This window comes from Salmo trutta, chromosome 6, assembly GCF_901001165.1.
Source record: "Salmo trutta chromosome 6, fSalTru1.1, whole genome shotgun sequence".
Classification (NCBI taxonomy): domain Eukaryota; kingdom Metazoa; phylum Chordata; class Actinopteri; order Salmoniformes; family Salmonidae; genus Salmo; species Salmo trutta.
This window is the reverse complement of record NC_042962.1, coordinates 17,125,964-17,146,869: the sequence shown is the minus strand read 5'-3', so window position 1 is coordinate 17,146,869 and position 20,906 is coordinate 17,125,964. Positions and strand designations below refer to the sequence as shown.

At 43.4% G+C, this 20,906-nt stretch overlaps 1 protein-coding gene across 1 annotated transcript in view; it reads right to left on the bottom strand.

Moving 5' to 3' along the window:
• dnah5l (dynein, axonemal, heavy chain 5 like) overlaps positions 1-20,906 on the bottom strand; it is a 65,744-nt gene that overhangs the window by 6,970 nt on the left and 37,868 nt on the right. The window contains exons 43-63 of the mRNA XM_029755498.1: positions 19,839-20,150; positions 19,565-19,654; positions 19,116-19,349; positions 18,862-19,029; positions 18,556-18,762; positions 17,953-18,282; positions 17,575-17,781; positions 17,009-17,251; positions 16,229-16,383; positions 15,179-15,843; positions 14,630-14,910; positions 13,276-13,491; positions 8,096-8,263; positions 5,978-6,196; positions 5,713-5,889; positions 5,319-5,513; positions 4,977-5,132; positions 4,471-4,653; positions 4,084-4,254; positions 3,501-3,879; positions 2,092-2,363 (exon numbers count right to left, since the gene is read on the bottom strand). Coding sequence (XP_029611358.1) covers positions 2,092-2,363; positions 3,501-3,879; positions 4,084-4,254; positions 4,471-4,653; positions 4,977-5,132; positions 5,319-5,513; positions 5,713-5,889; positions 5,978-6,196; positions 8,096-8,263; positions 13,276-13,491; positions 14,630-14,910; positions 15,179-15,843; positions 16,229-16,383; positions 17,009-17,251; positions 17,575-17,781; positions 17,953-18,282; positions 18,556-18,762; positions 18,862-19,029; positions 19,116-19,349; positions 19,565-19,654; positions 19,839-20,150 — 5,028 coding nt within the window. The remainder of the gene's footprint in view (positions 1-2,091; positions 2,364-3,500; positions 3,880-4,083; positions 4,255-4,470; positions 4,654-4,976; positions 5,133-5,318; positions 5,514-5,712; positions 5,890-5,977; positions 6,197-8,095; positions 8,264-13,275; positions 13,492-14,629; positions 14,911-15,178; positions 15,844-16,228; positions 16,384-17,008; positions 17,252-17,574; positions 17,782-17,952; positions 18,283-18,555; positions 18,763-18,861; positions 19,030-19,115; positions 19,350-19,564; positions 19,655-19,838; positions 20,151-20,906) is intronic.

Here is a 20,906-nt window from a genome sequence, read left to right as displayed (position 1 = left end):
CAGCGTAAGTCAAAAATATATATGGTATCTGAAGAGGGCATTTTAGGTCTAAAAGGGCCTAAAATGGCCACTTTCATCATGATTTTCTCAAAAATGGTTTGTGATACAAATGTAAAAAGCATGTCAAACATCCTTCCGCCCTATGAAGTTTCTATGTAAGAATTGCCAGAACAATCTGAGATACAAACAATATTTTGGGACTACGCTGGCATGGAATCACCCTGTAGGTTTGTTGTCAGGTTTGTTGTCAAATTGTCATACTTGTGTAAAAGGAAAGATATGTTAATACAAAATGACTCAAGTTAAAGTGAAAGTCACCCAGTAAAATACTACTTGAGTAAAAGTAAAAAAATATTTGGTTTTAAATGTGCTTAAGTATCAAAGGTAAATGTAACTGTTAAAATGTACGTAAGTAAGTATAAAAAGTAAAAGTATAAATCATTTCAAATTCCTTATATTAGGCAAACCAGATAGCACCATTTTCTTGTTTTCTAAATTACAGATAGCCAGGGGCACACTCCAACACTTTAGTGAGTCCACCAGATCAGAGGCAGTAGATGACCAGGAATGTTCTCTTGATAAGTGCGTGAATTGGACCATTTTCCTGTCCTGCTAAGCATTCAAAATGTAAGGAGTACTTTTAGGTGTCAGGGAAAATGTATGGAGTAAATAGTACATTATTTTCTTTAGGAATGTAGTGAAGCAAAAGTTGTCAAAAATAAAAATAGTAAAGTAAAGTACCCCAGAAACCTACTTAAGTAGTACTTGAAAGTATTTTTACTTAAGTACTTTACACCACTGGTCCTAGCTTAGTAGATATTTGGCAAAGGGCCTCAAACTCAGTTTCCACCTGTCATGCGTGTCAAAATGTAATCAGCTGCCTCCCCTTAGTACGCACATGTGGGTAGAATTTCTAAAATGGAGACCTCAGATCAGATTTGACATGGGAATTCAGTGCCTTAGCTCCTCCGGCTGTCCAAAAGTGGGGAGAAGTGTGACATTTCACAAAAGGTGGGAAAGTACCACAGCCTAACCCTACTTCTATGCCTATTCATTTTAATAGAGTTTCTGCATACTTTGTGCCAAATTCATTTGGAACTTGTTGAAATATTATCGAAGCCATTCAATTTCGCTGATATTAAATTATGATAAAATGTATTCACTTTGGTTTACTGATGTAAAACTAGACATTGTACCATCAACAGTTCTTTGTCTTGTTTCTTCAGACAAACATAACATTTACTCAGTGTTTGAAGGATTTGGACCCACCCTACACAGTCTGGTTTGTGTAACTTGGCAATGGTTTGGTCGAGAAGGAGAGATGGTGGATTTGGTCTGCTATGCGGACTGTCAGCTGTTCGCTCATTTCAGAGAGGCTTTTTATAGTTCCCTCCCAAGTCAGAACTGAAAGGGGAGACGCTTGTCTGTAACGTACGCATTTGTAAATGATTACAGTACACCTGTGCCTTTCTCTCTCTCTCACCATCTTCCCCAGAGTTTCCACGGTTACTAAGTAAATGAACTTGTGAAATTACGTCACTCAGCAAGTCTTAATTTAGATTTGAAAAAAAAGGTAATTTGCTCTTGAATGGTATGACAAGTTTGAGGCCAGCACGTTTATTTTACATTTTAGTCTTTTAGCAGGTGCTCTTATCCAGAGCGACTTACAGAAGCAATTAGGTTGAAGTGCCTTGCTCAAGGGAACATCGATAGATTTTTCACAGAGTCGGCTCTGGGATTTGAACCAGCGACGTTTCTGTCACTGGCTCAAAGCTCTTCACTGCTAGGCTACCTGCCACCTTTATTTCTGGAGCACTGTGCTTGCATACAAATATTAAAAGGTACCATCCAGACTCAAGGAAAGGTTAATAACGTTTGGGTTGTTCCGGGGTCAAAAGCTTTTGCTGTATGTGGGAAATTACATTTTATTGAAAGGGTAAATACAAACTAGTATCTTGAAAATACACGGATATGCATTTCTTCTGTTGAAACAAAAATATATTGTTGCCGATAACACAGGAAGTGTTGATTGAGCAGACACTGACCCAATTCGTACGTGAGGCCTAAATAACAACAGATAGGCCCACCCACCTGTGCAATGGTCCGGTCGGGGCACCAGCTCCTGATCAACAATAACTTCCTGAATGTGTCCAGCATGCTGTCGTATCCGTCAGGCACCGGGGCCTCCTCGGGGGCAGGCTCGTCGAACCAGGCCCTCCAGGAGCGGTCGTTGTGGGTGACCTGGGTCAGCAGCTGGGTGAAGGGGTGTACGCTGGACAGCTGGACCAGGTTCAGCCACGTAATGTCCAGGATCCAGCGCCGCGGCTTGGGCTCCACAGAGTTCAGATCCAGGGCTGCACCTCCTAGGAGAAGAAGAGATATATTCCATATGTGTATAACTATACACTCATTTGAAGTTCTAAATATGTGTAGGATCTTCTGTAATGCATGGTGCACAGTTAATATCCTTACTACTCATGGTTTAATAACGATCGAATTGAATAACGGCAACAAATGTAACAGAGAGAAAGTGAGAATTATTAAGCTTCCCATATGACGACGCACTGCCGATTTGTAACAAATCTCACATCTCAATTTACACAAATCTAAGTGGGGTTGAGGGTGAAGAAGCACATTAAACTCAGAGGGTTTGCTTAGTGAATACTGGGTTCATTTTAAGATGGAAGCATGACGGATAACAATTCTCTTTACTGTAAAGTTTGAAAACTAGTCAATGTTGGAAATAAGAGGAACTGTATGCAAATACAATAAGAGGTATACACTATAGCAGTCAAAGAAAGTCCTAATACCATTGGTGTGTGAGAGGGGGAACTCGAGGGGCTAAAATAGATCTGGATGCATACAGTCAGCAGTGTGATGTAAGCTGAACTAGGGCTGGGATATTCAGTTACCCCCCTTGTGGATGGGCCAAGTCGCATGTGAGACACACTATGAGATACCCTACATGGGTGATAAGAGCAAAGTGATGGGTGTCACTCTTTTCATTGTGAAAAGACACATTGATATAGGTATGTGTGATTGGTAATGACTGATATTAATTGAAGGGTTATGTTGAAATTGTCTTTCTGAAATCGCAGATAGATGACCAGGAAAATATAGGCTCTAGGGTACAGTTAGGACTCACAGTTTATCCTGGCAGGTCATGTGGTCAGTCTTACTATAACCTAATCATAAATCATACACGGTAGTAGTCAGGTAGGGATAAAACTAGTTTCCGTTATTGGAATGCTACTGTTTAAACTCCATGCTTCTATGACAGGTTCTGCAATCTTAATCTTACAGCAATAAAAATTGGATGCAAAAACAAAAAAAAGGTGTGCTCTATTTAGCTATCAATGTCATTTCCAAGATGGATGTCTGGGAAGTTAAAAAAACATCAGCCACATTCATAACAAATCAGGAGGTACTGAAACAATCCAATGTTAATGTGATAAAGGTCTGAAAGTTGCAATGGAAAATATGAATGTAACTGGCTGAACCTTTGATGAAGGTTTGAAAGTCGCTGTGGGAGATGTTCCTGGCCTGCAGGTCGACCTTCAGGGCCAGCAGGAGGGTGAAGAGGAACTTGTGATCCTCATACAGGCCTCTAGCTGTATATCGAAACGCCTGGTAGGTCAGAAACTCAATGATGTTGAGGATCCTTTTAGAGGTGATCTGGGACTTGGTGGATTTCTCCATGGATGAGTCGAAGATGCCCAGGAACTGGCGGAGGGAGGTCTGGTACATGATGTTGACCAGGCTCATCTCCACTATGAGGAAGTAGAGGATGCTGCCCCGTGTGGCCACCGGACGGTACTCCTCCCTGGCCAGATTGATCTTCACCTCGGTATCGGCTGCCACCTTTAGCTTCTCACTCACCTGTTCGGAACATTTTAAGTACAATGTTGGACTACTGTGTCACAAATCTGAGAACATTTAAATCAATACATATAGTGGAAATACATATAGGTATTTCTAAAAATGTATTTAAAAAAATGATGCTCTTGCATGTATTCATTTCTTGCATACTTCATAATTGGAAAGAAATCATGCACATTTGGCCAATCCAAAACACACAGATACCTCCTCTGCTGTGGTCTTGGTGACTCTCAGGACCTCAATAAGGGACTCGTCCTCCACCAGAGAGCCCTCAGTGCTGGTCAGTCTGTAAAGGAGGTTATCCTCCAGCTCCTGCATCTTCCTCTTGTTGGAAGTCACTTCCTCTAAGAGCTTGACACGCTCCGACTCCAGCTCCTGAGAGAGAGAGAGCGAGAGAGACAGAAACACACACATACAGACAGAGAGAAATAAGCATGTCTTGTAAGAGCAAGGAGGTACTTGTATTTCTTTCAACTCTGTATAAACTCTGTGTGACTGACAGCTGTATTTGACTGGCTTTACTCAAACAATATGAATGGCAACCCCAGTTATGTACTCTATAAGTATACTGCATAAATGGGATCCCTGTACCTGTTTCTCTATTTGGATGACCCGGCCAAGCAGCTGGTCCTCCAGGCCTTTGAGAGTAACAGTGAAGTCCACCACAGCAGTCTTAGCACTGATCTCAGGGGTGTAGGCCGGGTTAGCCAGCTTAGTGGTGATATAGAGGGTGAACTCCTTCATCACATCCACCTCTTTGTCTCCTACCTTCACCTGGGGACAGGACAGGCAACAGAGGGATGGAAGAGATACTCTATGAAATGGCAACAGAGCCGGAGGCTTGTTGTCATAGCACGGGCATCTTGGAGCCAATATGAAAAACGATTACGTTCATATCCCCCATAGAGCTTAATAAAACAAAAGGGGGTCGAAACTAGAGCAAAAAATTACAGTTTTCCAGGCACTATTATAATTACCTATCAAATAGTATTTGCAAACTATCAGCTGTGCAAGCACAAACATGACTCCAAGACATTTAACTCCAAGACAGCACAAACCCTATACATCTACATTGATGACAAAAAGCAGCATATTACTTTATACGTGGAGCCAGACTTGATGAAGTTCTTCTCCAAAATGTTGTCCAGGGCAGGGTCTAGCTCCTCTCCTACGTCCTCGATCAGTAGGGGGCGCCCCAGAGACATGCTGTCCTCCAGATGGGAGCGGAAGTACTTGTGGTTCAAAGACGTCACCTGAAACAGTAACAGACATGGTAATAAAAACCTATGTTCACTTCATGGTTTACTTTTATTGTTTTATACAAAACAGGTAGGGTCAAGTTCATTTGGATTAAAGAAATGTCTGTTTCTCCAGACATTTATCTCATACAGACTGACTTTTTATGGGTGAGATAACTGTAGCTACTCAGTCCTCGTTACCTCTAGCTCCCTGTCCTTCTCACGGTTCTTGATCCAGATCTTTCCCTGGCCTTGTGGGTCGATGAGGAGGGGGTAGCGTGAGGCCTTGGTGACGATAATGCCGTTCTGGATGGACAGGTCATCATTGGGTAGGCCCTGAAGGTTCCACTCCCCCACAGTGGCATTGTCCACCAGCATGCTGATCACATTCAGCTCCTACAGCGGTTATGGTCAATTCAAGGTCAATTCCAGTATGGTCTCAAACAGCACAACTAATCAGCTCAATGTGATCATTTTGTCCAATGATAATATCAAATGTAGTGACTATGTACTAACATCATTGTTACAAAGTTAAGACCTTGTATCTATATGGACAAATGGGACAAGAACAGTGAAGAGTGTAGCGGAGTCTTACATCACTGTAGGGGATGTGGTGGCTGCTCATCTCCTTTCTCCAGAGCTGCAGCAGTAGGTTGCGGTATTCCTGGTTAAAGGGACCAGCGTAGGACAGGAAGCCAGTAGCCAGCAACACGTCCCCAACCAGGTGTCTGATCTGAGTCTGGAACAGGGCGCTGCTCTCGGTCCAGCGGATCTGACAGACAAACACAACAAGATAGACGGATGGATATGTCAACAACAATAAGGCATGACAGTTTGAGGAGTTGGCTAAAGCGCCTCACCTTCTCACCACCAAGCCCGTCGATTAGTGCGGTGGCGTTGGCCATCTTCCGTCGGCAGACCGTGGCGTCGTCCATTAGGGTCTGCTTCTCCCTCATGGCGGCGTCATAGAGCGCCTGCACCTCATCCAGCTCCCGCTGCTTAGCGTCTAGCTGCTCCTGGGCCCGGGACAACTCCCCCTGGGCCACACCAAGTCGGGCCTCCTGCAGGGTCAGGTTGGCCTGGGGACATATTTAAAAGAATTGGTTAGGTGAGTAACCTTGTTTGAGAATTGAGGATTTGCGTTAGCTCCCTGAGCTAATGACTAGGCTGTATGTAACTCAGTGGGCTAACACAGACTTGCACAGTAGTGTGCAGAAGACCTGGGTTTGTACCCAGCCAGTCAAGGGGGGGTGAAGTGTAATGGAAGTGGTCCCGTTCAAAAGTGTGGTGTCACTTAGAAATGTCCTTGTTATTGAAAGAAAAGCACATTTTTTTGTCCATTAAAATAACCACAAATTGATCAGAAATACAGTGTAGACATTGTTAATGTCGTAAATGACTATTGTTGCTGGAAACAGCTGATTTTAATGGAATATCTACATAGACGTACAGAGGCCCATTATTAGCAACCATCAATGTCACGTTGTGTTAGCTAATCCAAGTTTATCATTTTAAAAGGCTAATTGATCATTAGAAAACCATTTTGCAAAAATGTTAGCACAGATGAAAACTGTTGTTCTGATTAAAGAAGCAGTAAAACTGCTTTAGACTAGTTGAGTATCTGGAGCATCAGCATTTGTGGGTTCGATTACAGGCTCAAAATGGCCAGAAACAAAGAACTTTCTTCTGAAACTCGTCTATTCTTGTTCTGAGAAATGAAGGCTATTCCATGCGAGAAATTGCCTAGAAACTGAAGATCTCGTACAACGCTGTATACTACTCCCTTCACAGAACAGCACAAACTGGCTCTAACCAGAACAGAAAGAGGAGTGTGAGGCCTCGGTGCACAATTGAGCAAGAGGACAAGTACATTAGAGTGTCTAGTTTTAGAAACAGACCTCAACTGGGACATGTCCTCAACTGGCAGCTTCATTAAATAGTACCCGCAAAACACCAGTCTCAACGTCAACAGTGAAGAGGCGACTCCGGGATGCTGGCCTTCTTGGCAGAGTTGCAAAGAAAGCCAAGTCTCAGACTGGCCAATAAAAGAAAAGATTAAGATGGGCAAAAGAACAGACACTGGACAGAGGAACTCTGCCTAGAAGGCCAGCAACCCGGAGTCGCCTCTTCACTGTTGACATTGAGACTGGTGTTTTGCGGGTACTATTTAATGAAGCTGCCAGCTGTCAATACTCCTCTTGCTCAATTGTGCATCGGGGCCTCCCACTCCTCTTTCTATTCTGGTTAGAGCCAGTTTGCGCTGTTCTGTGAAGGGAGCTGTACTCAGCGTTGTACGATATCTTCAGTTTCTTGGCAATTTCTCACATGGAATAGCCTTCATTTCTCAGAACAAGAATAGACTGACGAGTTTCAGAAGAAAGTTCTTTGTTTCATGTCCATTTTGAGCCTGTAATCGAACCCACAAATGCTGATGCTCCAGATACTCAACTAGTCTAAAGAAGGCCAGATTTACTGCTTCTTTAAACAGGACAACAGTTTTCAGCTGTGCTAACATATTTGCAAAATGGTTTTCTAATGATCAATTAGCCTTTTAAAATTATAAACTTGGATTAGCTAACACAACGTGCCATTGGAACACAGGAGTGATGGTTGCTGATAATGGGCCTCTGTACACCTATGTAGATATTCATTTTTTTTTTAATCTACCATTTACAGCTACAATAGTCATTTACAGCGTTAAAAATGTCTACACTGTATTTCTGATCAATTTGATGTTACTTTAATGGACCAAAAAATTTGCTTTTCTTTCAAAAACAAGGACATTTCGAAATGACCCCAAACTTCTGAACGGTAGTGTATATAATTGTGTTAACTCCCTGAACTAATGCCTAGGCTTTGGGTCAGTGGGCCAACACAGTGTTAAAGACCAGAGTAAAATCTTTCTCAACCTACTTTTGGTACATAAGTATACAGTATATTCCCTTCAAAGAAGGGTCCATGGTTGTTGAGTAGTGTACCTTCAAAGGGAGGACCTCTTTGTTAATGGAAAAGAAGTCCTTCATAGCTTCAGTCCAGGAGCAGAGGCCAGCCACGTTACCACAGATCCTCTTGGCTGCCTCCAGGTTGTAGTCCTCCATGTCCAGGTATGGTGCCAACAGCTCCACTACCTCCTCAGTGATAGAATCCTGGTGACGTGAGAGTACAAGAGTAAACACATGCATTGGATGTGATGTGGGGGCATAAGTCGTAATGGAAAGTACAGAAAACTGGAATCTGACATCCGTTACGTTGTAATTAGATGTTCTATTACAGGGATATTCAACTTCAGGCAAGGAAGACTGAAAAACTGTAATTGTGATGTTCCGTCTCTCTTTTAAATCAGGGGCACCAGGTAAGTGGGCTATCTGGCCAATTAGTTCATTTGATAAACGTCTATTAAAAGGCTCATGACAGATTGGACAGAGGAAGGTCAGTCAGTCATATCAGACGGCATGTTGTTTCACAATTCCAAAAACACCATGTTTCTCTGAGTGTTTATGGGACAAAGGGTTTGATATCAGGTTCCTTGAGTTCACTGGCACCTCTGTTTCTATTTCACACTGCCACACAGTCACTATGCGGGGGCTATCCCCTCGCGTCCATATTTCACTGCCTGGACAGCTTTCCTAATCCCTTCATAAGTAAGTGATTGCGTGCGCGTGCGCGTGTGTGTCAGATGAGTGCAGACAGTTTGGGGGGAAAAAACTCAAGAGCTGCTATTGACAGTGAATGAAAGTGCTGTATTGAAGCCACAAATACTGATAGACAGTGAATGACAGAGTTGTATTTATAACCTAGGCTAGTAATGATCTGAGAAGGGGCTTTACTTTGAAACCTGTTAGCTATACTGTAGGTGACACATTTTAGAAAGAGAGTCCCCATAGGGTTAACACGTCTCAGACTGACAGCTTTAATCAAGCTGCCCACTCAAGAAAAAGCTTCAAACTGTAAGCAGTGCCTGCAACCTGGTTCAGGTTATCAGCCAACCTACCAGGGTAGTTACAAACAGCACAGGAATGAAGTCATCAACATGTATTGATCACATCTTTTCTAATGCTGCAGAAATTTGCTTGAAAGCAGTATCCAGATCCATCGGATATAGTGATCACAATATAGTAGCCATATCTAGGAAAACCAAAGTTCCAAAGGCTGGGCCTATTATAGTGTATAAGAGGTCATACAAGAAGTTTTGTAGTGATTCCTATGTTGTTGATGTAAGAATATCTGTTGGTCTGTGGTGTGTAATGACGAGCAAACAGAGACTGCACTTGACACATTTATGAAACTGCTTATTCCAGTTGCTAATAAGCATGCACCCATTAAGAAAATGACTGTAAAAACTGTTAAATCCCCATGTATAGTTTAGGAATTGAAAAATTGTATGGTTGAGAGGGATGAGGCAAAAGGAATGGCAAATAAGTCTGGCTGCACAAATGTGACTAAACTGAATAAAAAGAAGAAGAAACTACACTATGAAACCAAGATAAATGATGTACAAAGATGATAGTAAAAAGCTTTGGACCACCTTAAACAGATGGCTCACTCATCACAAAACCAACTGATATTGCCAACTATTTTAATGATTTTTTGGCAAGATTAGCAAACTTAGGCATAGCATGCCAGCAACAAATGCTGACACTACACATCAAAGTATTTATGAACAAATTATGAAAGAGAAGCATTGTAATTTTAAATTCCATAAAGTTAGTGAGGAAGAAAGTATTGTTGTCTATCAACAATGACAAGCCACCGGGGTCTGACAACTTGGATGGAAAATTACTGAAGATAATAGCGGACGATATTGCCACTCCTATTTGCCACATCTTCAATTTAAGCCTGCTAGAAAATATGTGCCCTCAGAATTGGAGGGAAGTAAAAGTCATTCCGCTACCTAAGAGTAGTAAAGCCCCCTTTACTGGCTCAAATAGGCAACCAATCAGCCTGTTACCAACTCTTAGTAAACTTTTGGAAAAAAATGCTGTTTGACCAGATACAATGCTGTTTTACAATAAACAAATTGACAACAAACTTTCAGCATGCTTATAGAGAAGTACAGCACTTACACAAATGACTGATGATTGGCTGAGAGAAATTGATAATAAAAAGATTGTGGGGGATGTTGTGTTAGACTTCAATCTGGCCATTGACATTATCAATCATAGTCTGCTGCTGGCAAAACTTATGTGTTATGGCTTTACACCCCCTGCTATACTGTGGATAAAGAGTTACCTGTGTAACAGAACACAGAGGATGTTCTTTAATGGAAGCCTCTCCAACATAATCCAGGTAGAATCAGAAATTCCCCAAGGCATCTGCCCTTTACTTTTTTCAATCTTTACTAATGAATTGCCACTGGCTTTGAGGAAAGCCAGAGTGTCTATGTATGCGGATGACTCAACACTATACATGTCAGCTACTACATCAACTGAAATGACTACAACACTTAACAAAGAGTTGCAGTTAGTTTCAGAGTGGGTGGCAAGGAATAGTTAGTCCTAAATGTTTTTAAAACTAAAAGCATTGTATTTGGGACAAATCATTCACTAAACCCTAAAACTCAACTAAAGCTTGTAATAAATAATGTGGAATTTAGCAAGTTGAGGTGACTAAACTGCTTGGAGTTACCCTGGATTGTAAACTGTCATGGTCAAAACATATTAATACAACAGTAGCTAAGATGGGGAGAAGTCTGTCTATAATAAAGCGCTACTCTGCCTTCTTAACAACACTATCAACAAGGCAGGTCCTACAGGCCCTAGTTTTGTCGGACCTGGACTACTGTTCAGTCGTGTGGTCAGGTGCCATAAAAAAGCACTTAGGAAAATTGCAATTAGTTCAGAACAGGGCAGCACGGCTGGCCCTTGGATGTACACAGAGAGCTAATATTAATAATATGCATGTCAGTCTCTCCTGGCTCAAAGTGGAGGAGAGATTGACTTCATCACTGCTTGTATTTATGAGAGGTATTGTGGTATGCATTGGACACCCATGCATACCCTACAAGACATGGCACAAGAGGTCTCTTCACAGTCTCCAAGTCCAGAACAGACTATGGAAGGTGCACAGTACTAAATAGAGCCATGACTAGATGGAAATCTATTCCACATTAAATAACTCATTCAAGCAGTAAAATTAGATTTCAAAAACAGATACAAAAACCCCTTATGAAACAGCAGGGACTGTGAAGCAACACAAACATAGGCACAGACACATGCATACACACAATACACAAGATAGCATACGCACTATACACACACACGTAGACATGGATTTTGTACTGTATATATGTGGTAGTGGTGGAGTAGGGGCCTGAGGGCTCACAGTCTGTGAATGTATTGTAATGTTTTTAAAATTGTATAAACTGCCTTAGTTTTGCTGGACCCAAGACAGAGTAGCTGCTGCCTTGGTAGCAGCTAATGGGGATTCATAATAAATACAAATACAAATGCCTAGGTCCATATTCAGATGTAGGATCTTAATTTTATTACCCTGTTGCAGTAGAACTTTCCTGCAATGCAGGAAATGTACAACCTGTAGTGTATTTGAGGTTTAAAAAGGCTTCTGAAGTTTGTCATTTCCCCTTTGACATTTCAAACTTGATTTTCCCCTGACAAAAAATGTTTCGACCCCTACAAAAATGTCCATTAATTATAATCCAAATAATAATTCACAATTCCTGTTGCTGCAGGATTATTTTCCTGCTGTAGCAAACTGGCTCAAATTAAAATCCTCCATCTGTAGATACAGTACATGACAGTACATGACTCTGGCCATACTGTTCAAGGCAGACGTTAAAGATTATGTCCTTGTGCCGCATGGCTGAAAATTCCCAGTTAAAGCCTTGCATGGAAAGGAAAATGGCTGGTTATATCGAGCCTATATAGTTGGTGTAAATCAATGGTTGCCAACCGGGTCGATTGCGATCTACTGGTCGATCTTCAAGGCATTCCTAGTCGATCACCAAATATTTCTGTAGAAAAGCCAACAAACAATAAAGGCTTGCGCTCCTTTTTTTAAAACGTGTTGAGCTGTTCCCAATAGGTGCACTTGATTCAAAAGTTCTGCGCACCGAATAAGCAAAGTGTTCCCATGAGACAAACGCCGCCTACCCAGTGGACTGGCAAATCTGTGACTGAATCGAGTGCACCTACTGTGCTGCCCAATTGGTTAGCTCAAATCACCGTGGCTACAGAGCTTCCATGACCCTGGCCACAGCCAAGTTTAATAGGCTGCTAGCCTACGTAAGATTTAATAACTTTTAAAACCATGACCACAGAGAGACTGTCAGTGAATTCAGTAAAGAGCTGGTGTTTTTCTGAGTGAGTTCATGTTTAAGTTGATATTCAACACTGTCACAGTTTTTATTCAACACTATTACAAAACGTGCTTCTCCGTACTTCCGCTCGGGCTGCAGCTGCAATGAATGAGTAGCCAAGTATCGTTGTGTCGATTTTAATATGAAGGAATATTTAACTTTCTCTGGTCATTGGAACAACATGAATTTGTGCATGAAGCAGATTCAGTGCGACTCAAGTTTCGCCATCAGGTGGAAGACGGTATCCCCTCTTTCTGGTCAGTCTCACCGGAGGAAAGGAAGGAGAGATCAGGGACCATGAGAGGTGGTCATCCAACTCGGAACTCCAAGTCGGAAACTCTGGCATCTTTCTAGAGCTCCGACTTGACGTTTTGATTTGACCTGGTTGACCATCAGATGCAGGTACCATCAGTCCAGTAAAATAAAAAAGCGAATTATTTCAATTCATGCTCCACTGTGCCTCAACAGTGCTAGACCAACTGATCTATTTTGTTATCAAAGCTTGAGTTTTGAAATATAATATGGTCTGATTAACAATATTGGCACGCCAATCATATAGCCAATATGCTGTGATAATGTATTAGGCCTACTGCCCAAACCTCATTCCTACAAAACTGTTTGTGTGAGGTTAATGTAAAAAAAAAATCTGAGCTGGAGATCTCAGCTAATTTTTGACTGCAAAAGTGATCTTGAGGTTGGTGACCACTGGTGTAAGTCTATGTGACGTCTTAAGACTTTTATAACCACTCGAGAATGCACTTGGACAAGGTGAATTTGATCATTTAAGACTGATTAAATATGCCCATACATCTTGGAACCTCTTCACCCTTTTGTATGGCTTACCTTACTAAAGTTGACCAGCATGCTGACGAAGCCAGACTGCTGCATTAGTTTGAGGGCCTCGCTCCACGAGGGCCGGGGGCAGGGTCTCTCTGGGTCCTGGGTGACAGGGTCCACCCTGCGCTGGAACAGCAGCAGCACGGCATCCATGATGCGCATGATCAGGTGTGGGGGCTTGCCCAGTTTCCTCACTGTGGCGATGTCCGCAGGCTTGATGGTCTGGGGAAAACAGGACATTGAAAAAATAATTCTGATTTCCCTTTTCAAATGGCTTTCATTTTAGTCACTTGAAACACTAGTTAGCTTGGGGTTGGTGGCCTCATAATGGTGCGGGACCTTTACTGTACTAATGGTGCGGGATCAGTACTGTACTAATGGTGCAGGATCACTACTGTACTAATGGTGCGGGATCATTACTGTACTAATGGTGCGGGATCACTACTGTACTAATGGTGCGGGATCATTACTGTACTAATGGTGCGGGATCATTACTGTACTAATGGTGCGGGATCACTACTGTACTAATGGTGCGGGATCATTACTGTACTAATGGTGCGGGATCATTACTGTACTAATGGTGCAGGATCACTACTGTACTAATGGTGCAGGATCATTACTGTACTAATGGTGCGGGATCACTACTGTACTAATGGTGCAGGATCATTACTGTACTAATGGTGCGGGATCAATACTGTACTAATGGTGCAGGATCATTACTATACTAATGGTGCGGGATCACTACGGTACTAATGGTGCAGGATCACTACTGTACTAATGGTGCGGGATCATTACTGTACTAATGGTGCGGAATCACTACTGTACTAATGGTGCAGGATCATTACTGTACTAATGGTGCGGGATCATTACTGTACTAATGGTGCAGGATCACTACTGTACTAATGGTGCGGGATCATTACTGTACTAATGGTGCGGAATCATTACTGTACTAATGGTGCAGGATCACTACTGTACTAATGGTGCAGGATCATTACTGTACTAACGGTGCAGGATCACTACTGTACTAATGGTGCAGGATCACTACTGTACTAATGGTGCAGGATCATTACTGTACTAATGGTGCGGAATCACTACTGTACTAATGGTGCAGGATCACTACTGTACTAATGGTGCAGGATCATCACTGTACTAATGGTGCGGAATCACTACTGTACTAATGGTGCAGGATCACTACTGTACTAATGGTGCAGGATCACTACTGTACTAATGGTGCAGGATCACTACTGTACTAATGGTGCGGGATCATTACTGTACTAATGGTGCGGGATCATTACTTTACTTCGACTGATAAGATGGACAGACAAAGCAAACTCAACAATGTAACAAATCCTATTCTCACCTGCAATGCGGTCTCTGCGGCTGCTAATGCAGGCTTGGCTGCCTCTAGCTTCCTCTCGGCCACTTTCTTATCGGCTTCAATCTCGTCCACGATGGCCTGAGCCTTGTCCTTCACTTTCTGAACCTGCATCTTGACCTTCTCGGCCGCCTGGGCCTTGGCTGTTACCTCCTGCAAGACACCGTCAGCCTTCTTGGAGGCCACCTCCAGCTCCTGTTCCTTAACAGCCAGCTCCTTGGACAGCTGGCTCACAGACTGCTCTGCCTCCATCAGTTTGGCCAGGCCTGGGGAGAGTGAGATTGTGTCAGGTGGTGAAAAAGAGCTTTAATGGCGATAAACAAGGCGTTATAGCCATTCACTTATAATAAATTAATACTGTCTGTCAGTGCAAAAAGTGCAACATTGCACTTGCTACAATGTCTTCAGCTTTGCTCCAGTGGCACCGTAGTACTATGGCTGACCCTGTTAAACAACACATTTCACTGCACCTATCCAGTGTATGTGACAATAAAACATAACACATATATTTGTTTTTGAATAGTTTTACCTTACCTGTTTTCATGCGCTCAGCAAGCATGCCCACTTGAGCGATCTTCTCTGAGTAGATGATCTTATAGCCATCGATGAAGGACAGGTAGGACCTGGGAGTGACGTAGGTCTGACGGCGGAACCGTTCAAAGTACTCTGTGCACTTCTCGGCCACCAGGTCCTGAAAGGTCCCCATGGTGTGGACTACACTCTGCTTAACTTCCTCAGAGCATTGGAATGTATACTGGGACAGAAAGTGATGTGCGACTGCCACTAGTGCGTCCCGTGGCCAACGCTGGAACCAGTCAATAGTACAGCCCGATATCAGACCTGGGAACTTGAGGGCTCTTGTTCGGAACTTCTCCCCCACCGGCGAGAAGCACAACACCACGTGCAGGTTGCTCCTCACACGCGACAGGAAGTAGTCATAGAGGTTTTCGGCGGTAGGTGGGCGGCGAGGATGCTCGCGTTTCATGGCTGGGATGAGGTCCTGGGTAATTTCATCGACTTCGTCACGGGCGAACAGGTTGGAGACTTCGCCCGAGGCCAGCACATTGTTCATGTACTCCAGGAAGGACTCCTCCTTGATGTCGTTGTCGGTGAAAATGAAGGTGACTCCTTTGCCCTGTTGTCCGGCGATGCGGTACAAAGACTTCAGGTCCTCCATGAGGTTGTTGGTGTTGTACGTCCTGTCGAATGAATGAGATAAACAGAATTTTCTTCACACCAACTCCAGTTAACAAGATTCAATCAAATGGTAATCCACTATTTCATCTTCTGAAATCTACTATGGTACTGTCATTAGCCTATCAAAAAGGTACACGGTTTACTGCATGTTCCACTGATCTATTTAGATCTGTGATTATCAATTAATTTACCTGTGATTATCCATGAATTAGATCTGTGATGATCAATTATGTGATTATTAACCCAATCTCTCTGTAACTGAATACAGAGTACAGACCACAGGATCCAGACCAGGGTTGGGAACCACTGGTTAGGATGTCTTTATGATGATGATTAGGGTTTGGGTGTCTTTATGATGATGATTAGGCTAGTATCTAGAAGGCCAACCTGGTCAGGATGATTTGAAAGCTCTGGTATCCAGCGATGAAGGAGGCCAGGCGGGTGAGGCTCTGCTTCCCTGAGCCACCCACCCCCACTAAGAGGGCGTTCCCTTGAGGGGTGCGGACGATACGACTGATCTTCATCAGGTGGATCATGGCATCCTGCCCGGCGATAAAGAGAAGGAGCATCAGCCAATAGGAAAGAGAGCTACTGCAGAATACTACTACATGTTGTTGAGTGAAAACATGGTAGTGTATTTGTGTGTAATAACGTGTCAGTCAATTATGACAATGGCTGAAGCTACCAAAAGATAGGGGAGTATGCCAACTGGTAAATCCCATCATACGGGATACTTAAGAAATAAGGCGCCTCGGGGGTTTGTGGTAGATGGCCAATATACCACGGCTAAGAGCTTGTTTTATATACAACTCAAAGTGGAGTGCCTGGATACAGCCCTTAGCTGTGGTATATTGGCCACATACCACAAACCCTAGACGTGCCTTATTGCTATTATAACTGGTTACCAATGCAATTATAGCAGTAAAATAAATATTTTGTCATACCCGTGGTATACAGTCTGATATACCACGGCTGTCAGCCAATCAGCATTCAGTGCTCGAACCACCCAATTTATAATTTAGAATAGAACGCTAAATTCACTGTTATCCTTTTCACACTGTCAAGCCAACCAGAACAGTACTGTACAGTGTCACTGACCAGGTTACTGATGTATTGCTTGGCTGGTTTCGGTAGTGTGAAAGGGTTAATACTGTAATTTGTTTTTACCTTGAAGAAGACCAGGTCCATGGCACTGCCTCTGACTGCCTCGTTGTACTGCAGTTGGAACGTGGCGAGGCGCTCCGACAGGGCCTGGAAGGAGGGGATGGGCTCATAGACCTTGGGGGCCTCCAGCTCCATGTCCTCCGGCTCCTCCCCTGTGGTCTCGGGGGCATCCTTCAGGAAGTCCACAAAGTAGGCCTCCCACTGGGGGTGCTCTATCATGGCTGTTCCATGCTCCTCCACTGTAACCTAAGGGAGACAGCTCTCTGTGGTTGGTAACCAGTTTGATAATGTGTTTAACAATGCGAGTAAGATTGATGTTTAAATATAAATATGTTTTCAGAAATATAGTGAGAAAGATGTAGTGTTATTAAAAGTAAAATATGAAATCAAAACACGTGTTATTCTATAATGAAACCAAGCCAATTTCAAAAAAACTATAATTCTAAAATGTGATATTCAAATGCCTAAGTATATGTCCATCTTTATAAAGTAACACCTGTTGAGAACAGGACACCAATTCAAACCGCATAGCAGAGGATATATGAACAGAATCCACACTCCATACCCACCTTCTCCAGCATGCTGTCAAAGCTTTGTCTGTCCTTGTGGTCAATGAAACGGTCAGCAATGACCCGGGTGCACTCGTGGTGGAAGAGTGACGCCAGCACCTCTGGCCCCTGGCACACCTCGGTCCTCACCGTTAGAATACCCTGCCAGATACGACTGAGGTCCCGCAGGTTGAAGATGTAGTGGAACTTGGCTGGGGAGGGCAGCATCTGAGGATGTCACATAAATGGATGAATGAATTAATCATTCATTTTTTTGCAACACGGCCTACACCCCCGAAGCACAAGCAGCAGCACAGTGGCAAGGAAAAACTAATCTCAAGAGGAACCAGACTCCCTCCATCCTCCTCTGGCTGTGTTAGGTATGTCACAGTACTGCACCTTGGCTTTGACAGCTTGCCACACCCTCCTAGTGGTGGGCACCAGGGCGCTGGCCAGGGTGCACACCTCCTCAGGGAAGCCCCTCTCGGGGCAGAAGTAGCCCTGTGCTACAGTGCAGAAGATCTTGTCGATGGAGGAGTTGGAGGGCAGAGTGCAGTTGAAGGTGCTGAACTGCCTCTTGAGGCGCTGAGGCACGTCGTTGCGCCCGCCTCCGGGGTGGATCATGGCCGCCACCAGCTGAACATCCACCACGCTGGTGAACTCCCCTGGTCTCTCCAGGCTGTAGAAACCACCCTGCTCCATCAGCTGACGCACTATCTCATTGGTTATCTGTTGGATGGACACACAATCTCATTGGTTATCTGTTGGATGGACGCACAATCTCATTGGTTATCTGTTGGATGGACGCACAATCTCATTGGTTATCTGTTGGATGGATGCACAATCTCATTGGTTATCTGTGTGCAAGAGACAGGGAGATGAGATTACAATTTATTAAGAGAAATAATACAATATTTTGGTAAAGTGTAAATAAAGCCAGGTTCATGTTGATAGCTACGATCAAAATTAACATCTGGATTCATGTTACAAAATGGCACTAACCTGGTCACCCCACTCGTTGATAACGGGCATGTTGATGTCATCCACAAACACAGTCATCTTCTTGCCTGCCGGTGGCCCGTAGGTGGAGCCCATCCTCTTGTCAATGTAGCTCTCTATGGTCCTCTGGAACATACTGGGCAGGGTGGCCGAGGAGAAGTTTAAGCTCTTGCTCAGCTGAGTTTCAGGATCAAACTTACTGGTATAGCCCTGCAATGGAACGACTAGGATTGAGATCCTATAAAGAGGTATTATGGTCATAGATAGTCATAAAACCCACATCTACATTCACAAATCTATATCTCAGACCTTGATCATGACGGTCTTAGCGGTCCCCTGTTCCCCGATGAGCAACACGGCTTTGCCTTGTTTCATGATGGTCTGCATCAGGAAGTCTGTCCTCACGTTGTCCACGTTGGGCACCAGGATAGATGAGTAGTCCGGGACAGAGTCTGTGGGATACTTGTACTCTGGCACCTGGAGGTGACGTCATCATGCAGGGAGAGAGTAAGGATTAGTGGAGTGATTGATTGATCAATTAACAGCAACAGCACAAGCCATACCTTCTTGGACCAGTGCTCCCACTGGCCACGTTCATTGACCATGAACTCAAAGATGGTCTGGTCTCCTTGGGTCTGGGGCAGGTCCAGAGTGGCAGGATGTGCCTCTAAGAAGGCCTCCATCTTGGATCTGTCCTCCAGCTCCAGCAGAGCCCCCACTGACCACATGACAGCAAACACAAAGAGCCGTGATACATCCCCCTGAGTCTGCTTTTCCTCCACTGCAGGAAGTAGACCCTGGAAAAAGGTTCCACATTGAGCTTTGGCTTTTAAATCAACACTTCAGCCATTGGGGTGGACATGTCTATTGAATTCAATGTTATTGTCATAATAGAGGTATTATGACTAGTTCAGTTTGATTAAAATTACATGTATTTCTAAGAATAAATAGGTAAAATATTTACATTTCAAGTGTGCCTTTTACAGGATTTCAGTGTGGCTATTCTGCTTACCTGCAGAAGGTCAATGGTCTGCTTGATGTACATACACTCCAGGATGGGCATTTTGGGAGACACAGCAGTCAAGACAAAGTTGATCAAATCCTGTACAGGGAATAAGGTAGAGAGACTCAGCAGATTCAGGAAGACCACAGAGGATTATTCTCATGGGAACAAATGTCAGCACAGTGTGTGTATGCCTCCATACTGCATGTGTTTGTGTCTCTTTCTGGGTTTGACCCTACAGTAGGAAAAGAGAATGGAAGTACAGTATGATATTCAGACAGACCTGGAAAACACTATGGAAGCAGCCCAGGAGCACCTCTGCTTGCTGTGGTGGCACCCTCTGGAGCCAGGCCTGAAGGATAGGCTTCCAGTCCAGCACAGAGGAGCTCATGAACACCATGCCGTTGCGGGACACTGTGGCCGGGGAGGCGTTGTCGATGTTGTGGGGCTCAAACACCACCTTACAGTTAGGCGCCATAGGGATGCGGTCGCCATTAGCCAGGGTCAGGGTCTTGTTGTCGTCCAGGACTGAGTTGAGGTTTTCAATCCAGATGGCGTCCACAGGGCCGTCCAGCACGATCCAGATGTGCTCCCCCTTGGGGAGAGAAACAGTGAAATAGAATAAAAATGAGAACTAGTACGACAACCATCTGGCGCAGATAGTCATAACTCATAACTAATTGTGAGGGGCCTAATTGGAGGAGTCTAATGGGAGGGATATGTAACCTGAAAACTAGCTGTTTTTGGCAGAGGAGGGCGATCCAAAAACCCCACCCATGCAAACAAGCGGAAATTTCAAACCGCTCTTACAGTAAAATGGCATTATCATAATTTTCACAATTTCACAGTATTATTCCATGCTCATAGTGTGGACATATATATAAAATACAGGAAAATCACATTTGACTGCACTGCCCCTTTAACCTCAGAGTACACCTAACTACAGTGAGCGCCAAAGGTATTCGGACAGTAACACTTTTGTGTGTCTAACTTTCTCACTCATCATTATTCACGATTCATTCAGGATTATCCATAATCATGGTAGCATCCATATTTATGTAGAAGTGTTTAGAAACATATTCTATTCTTATTTACAATAAAAGTGACTCCTAAATGACACAATACATTATGTCCCATTCATTTCTATTGGGCACAAAATAATCTGAAACACAACCAATACAAAAAACAGTAAATACATGCAACAATTTTGTAGAGTCACAAGCTTGATGTAGTCACTATGTGCTATAAATATGGGATCAAATACTTCATTTTTGACTACTTTGATACACATAAGTGAATTTGACCCAATACTTTTGGTCCCCTAAAATGGGGGGACTATGTACAAAAAGTT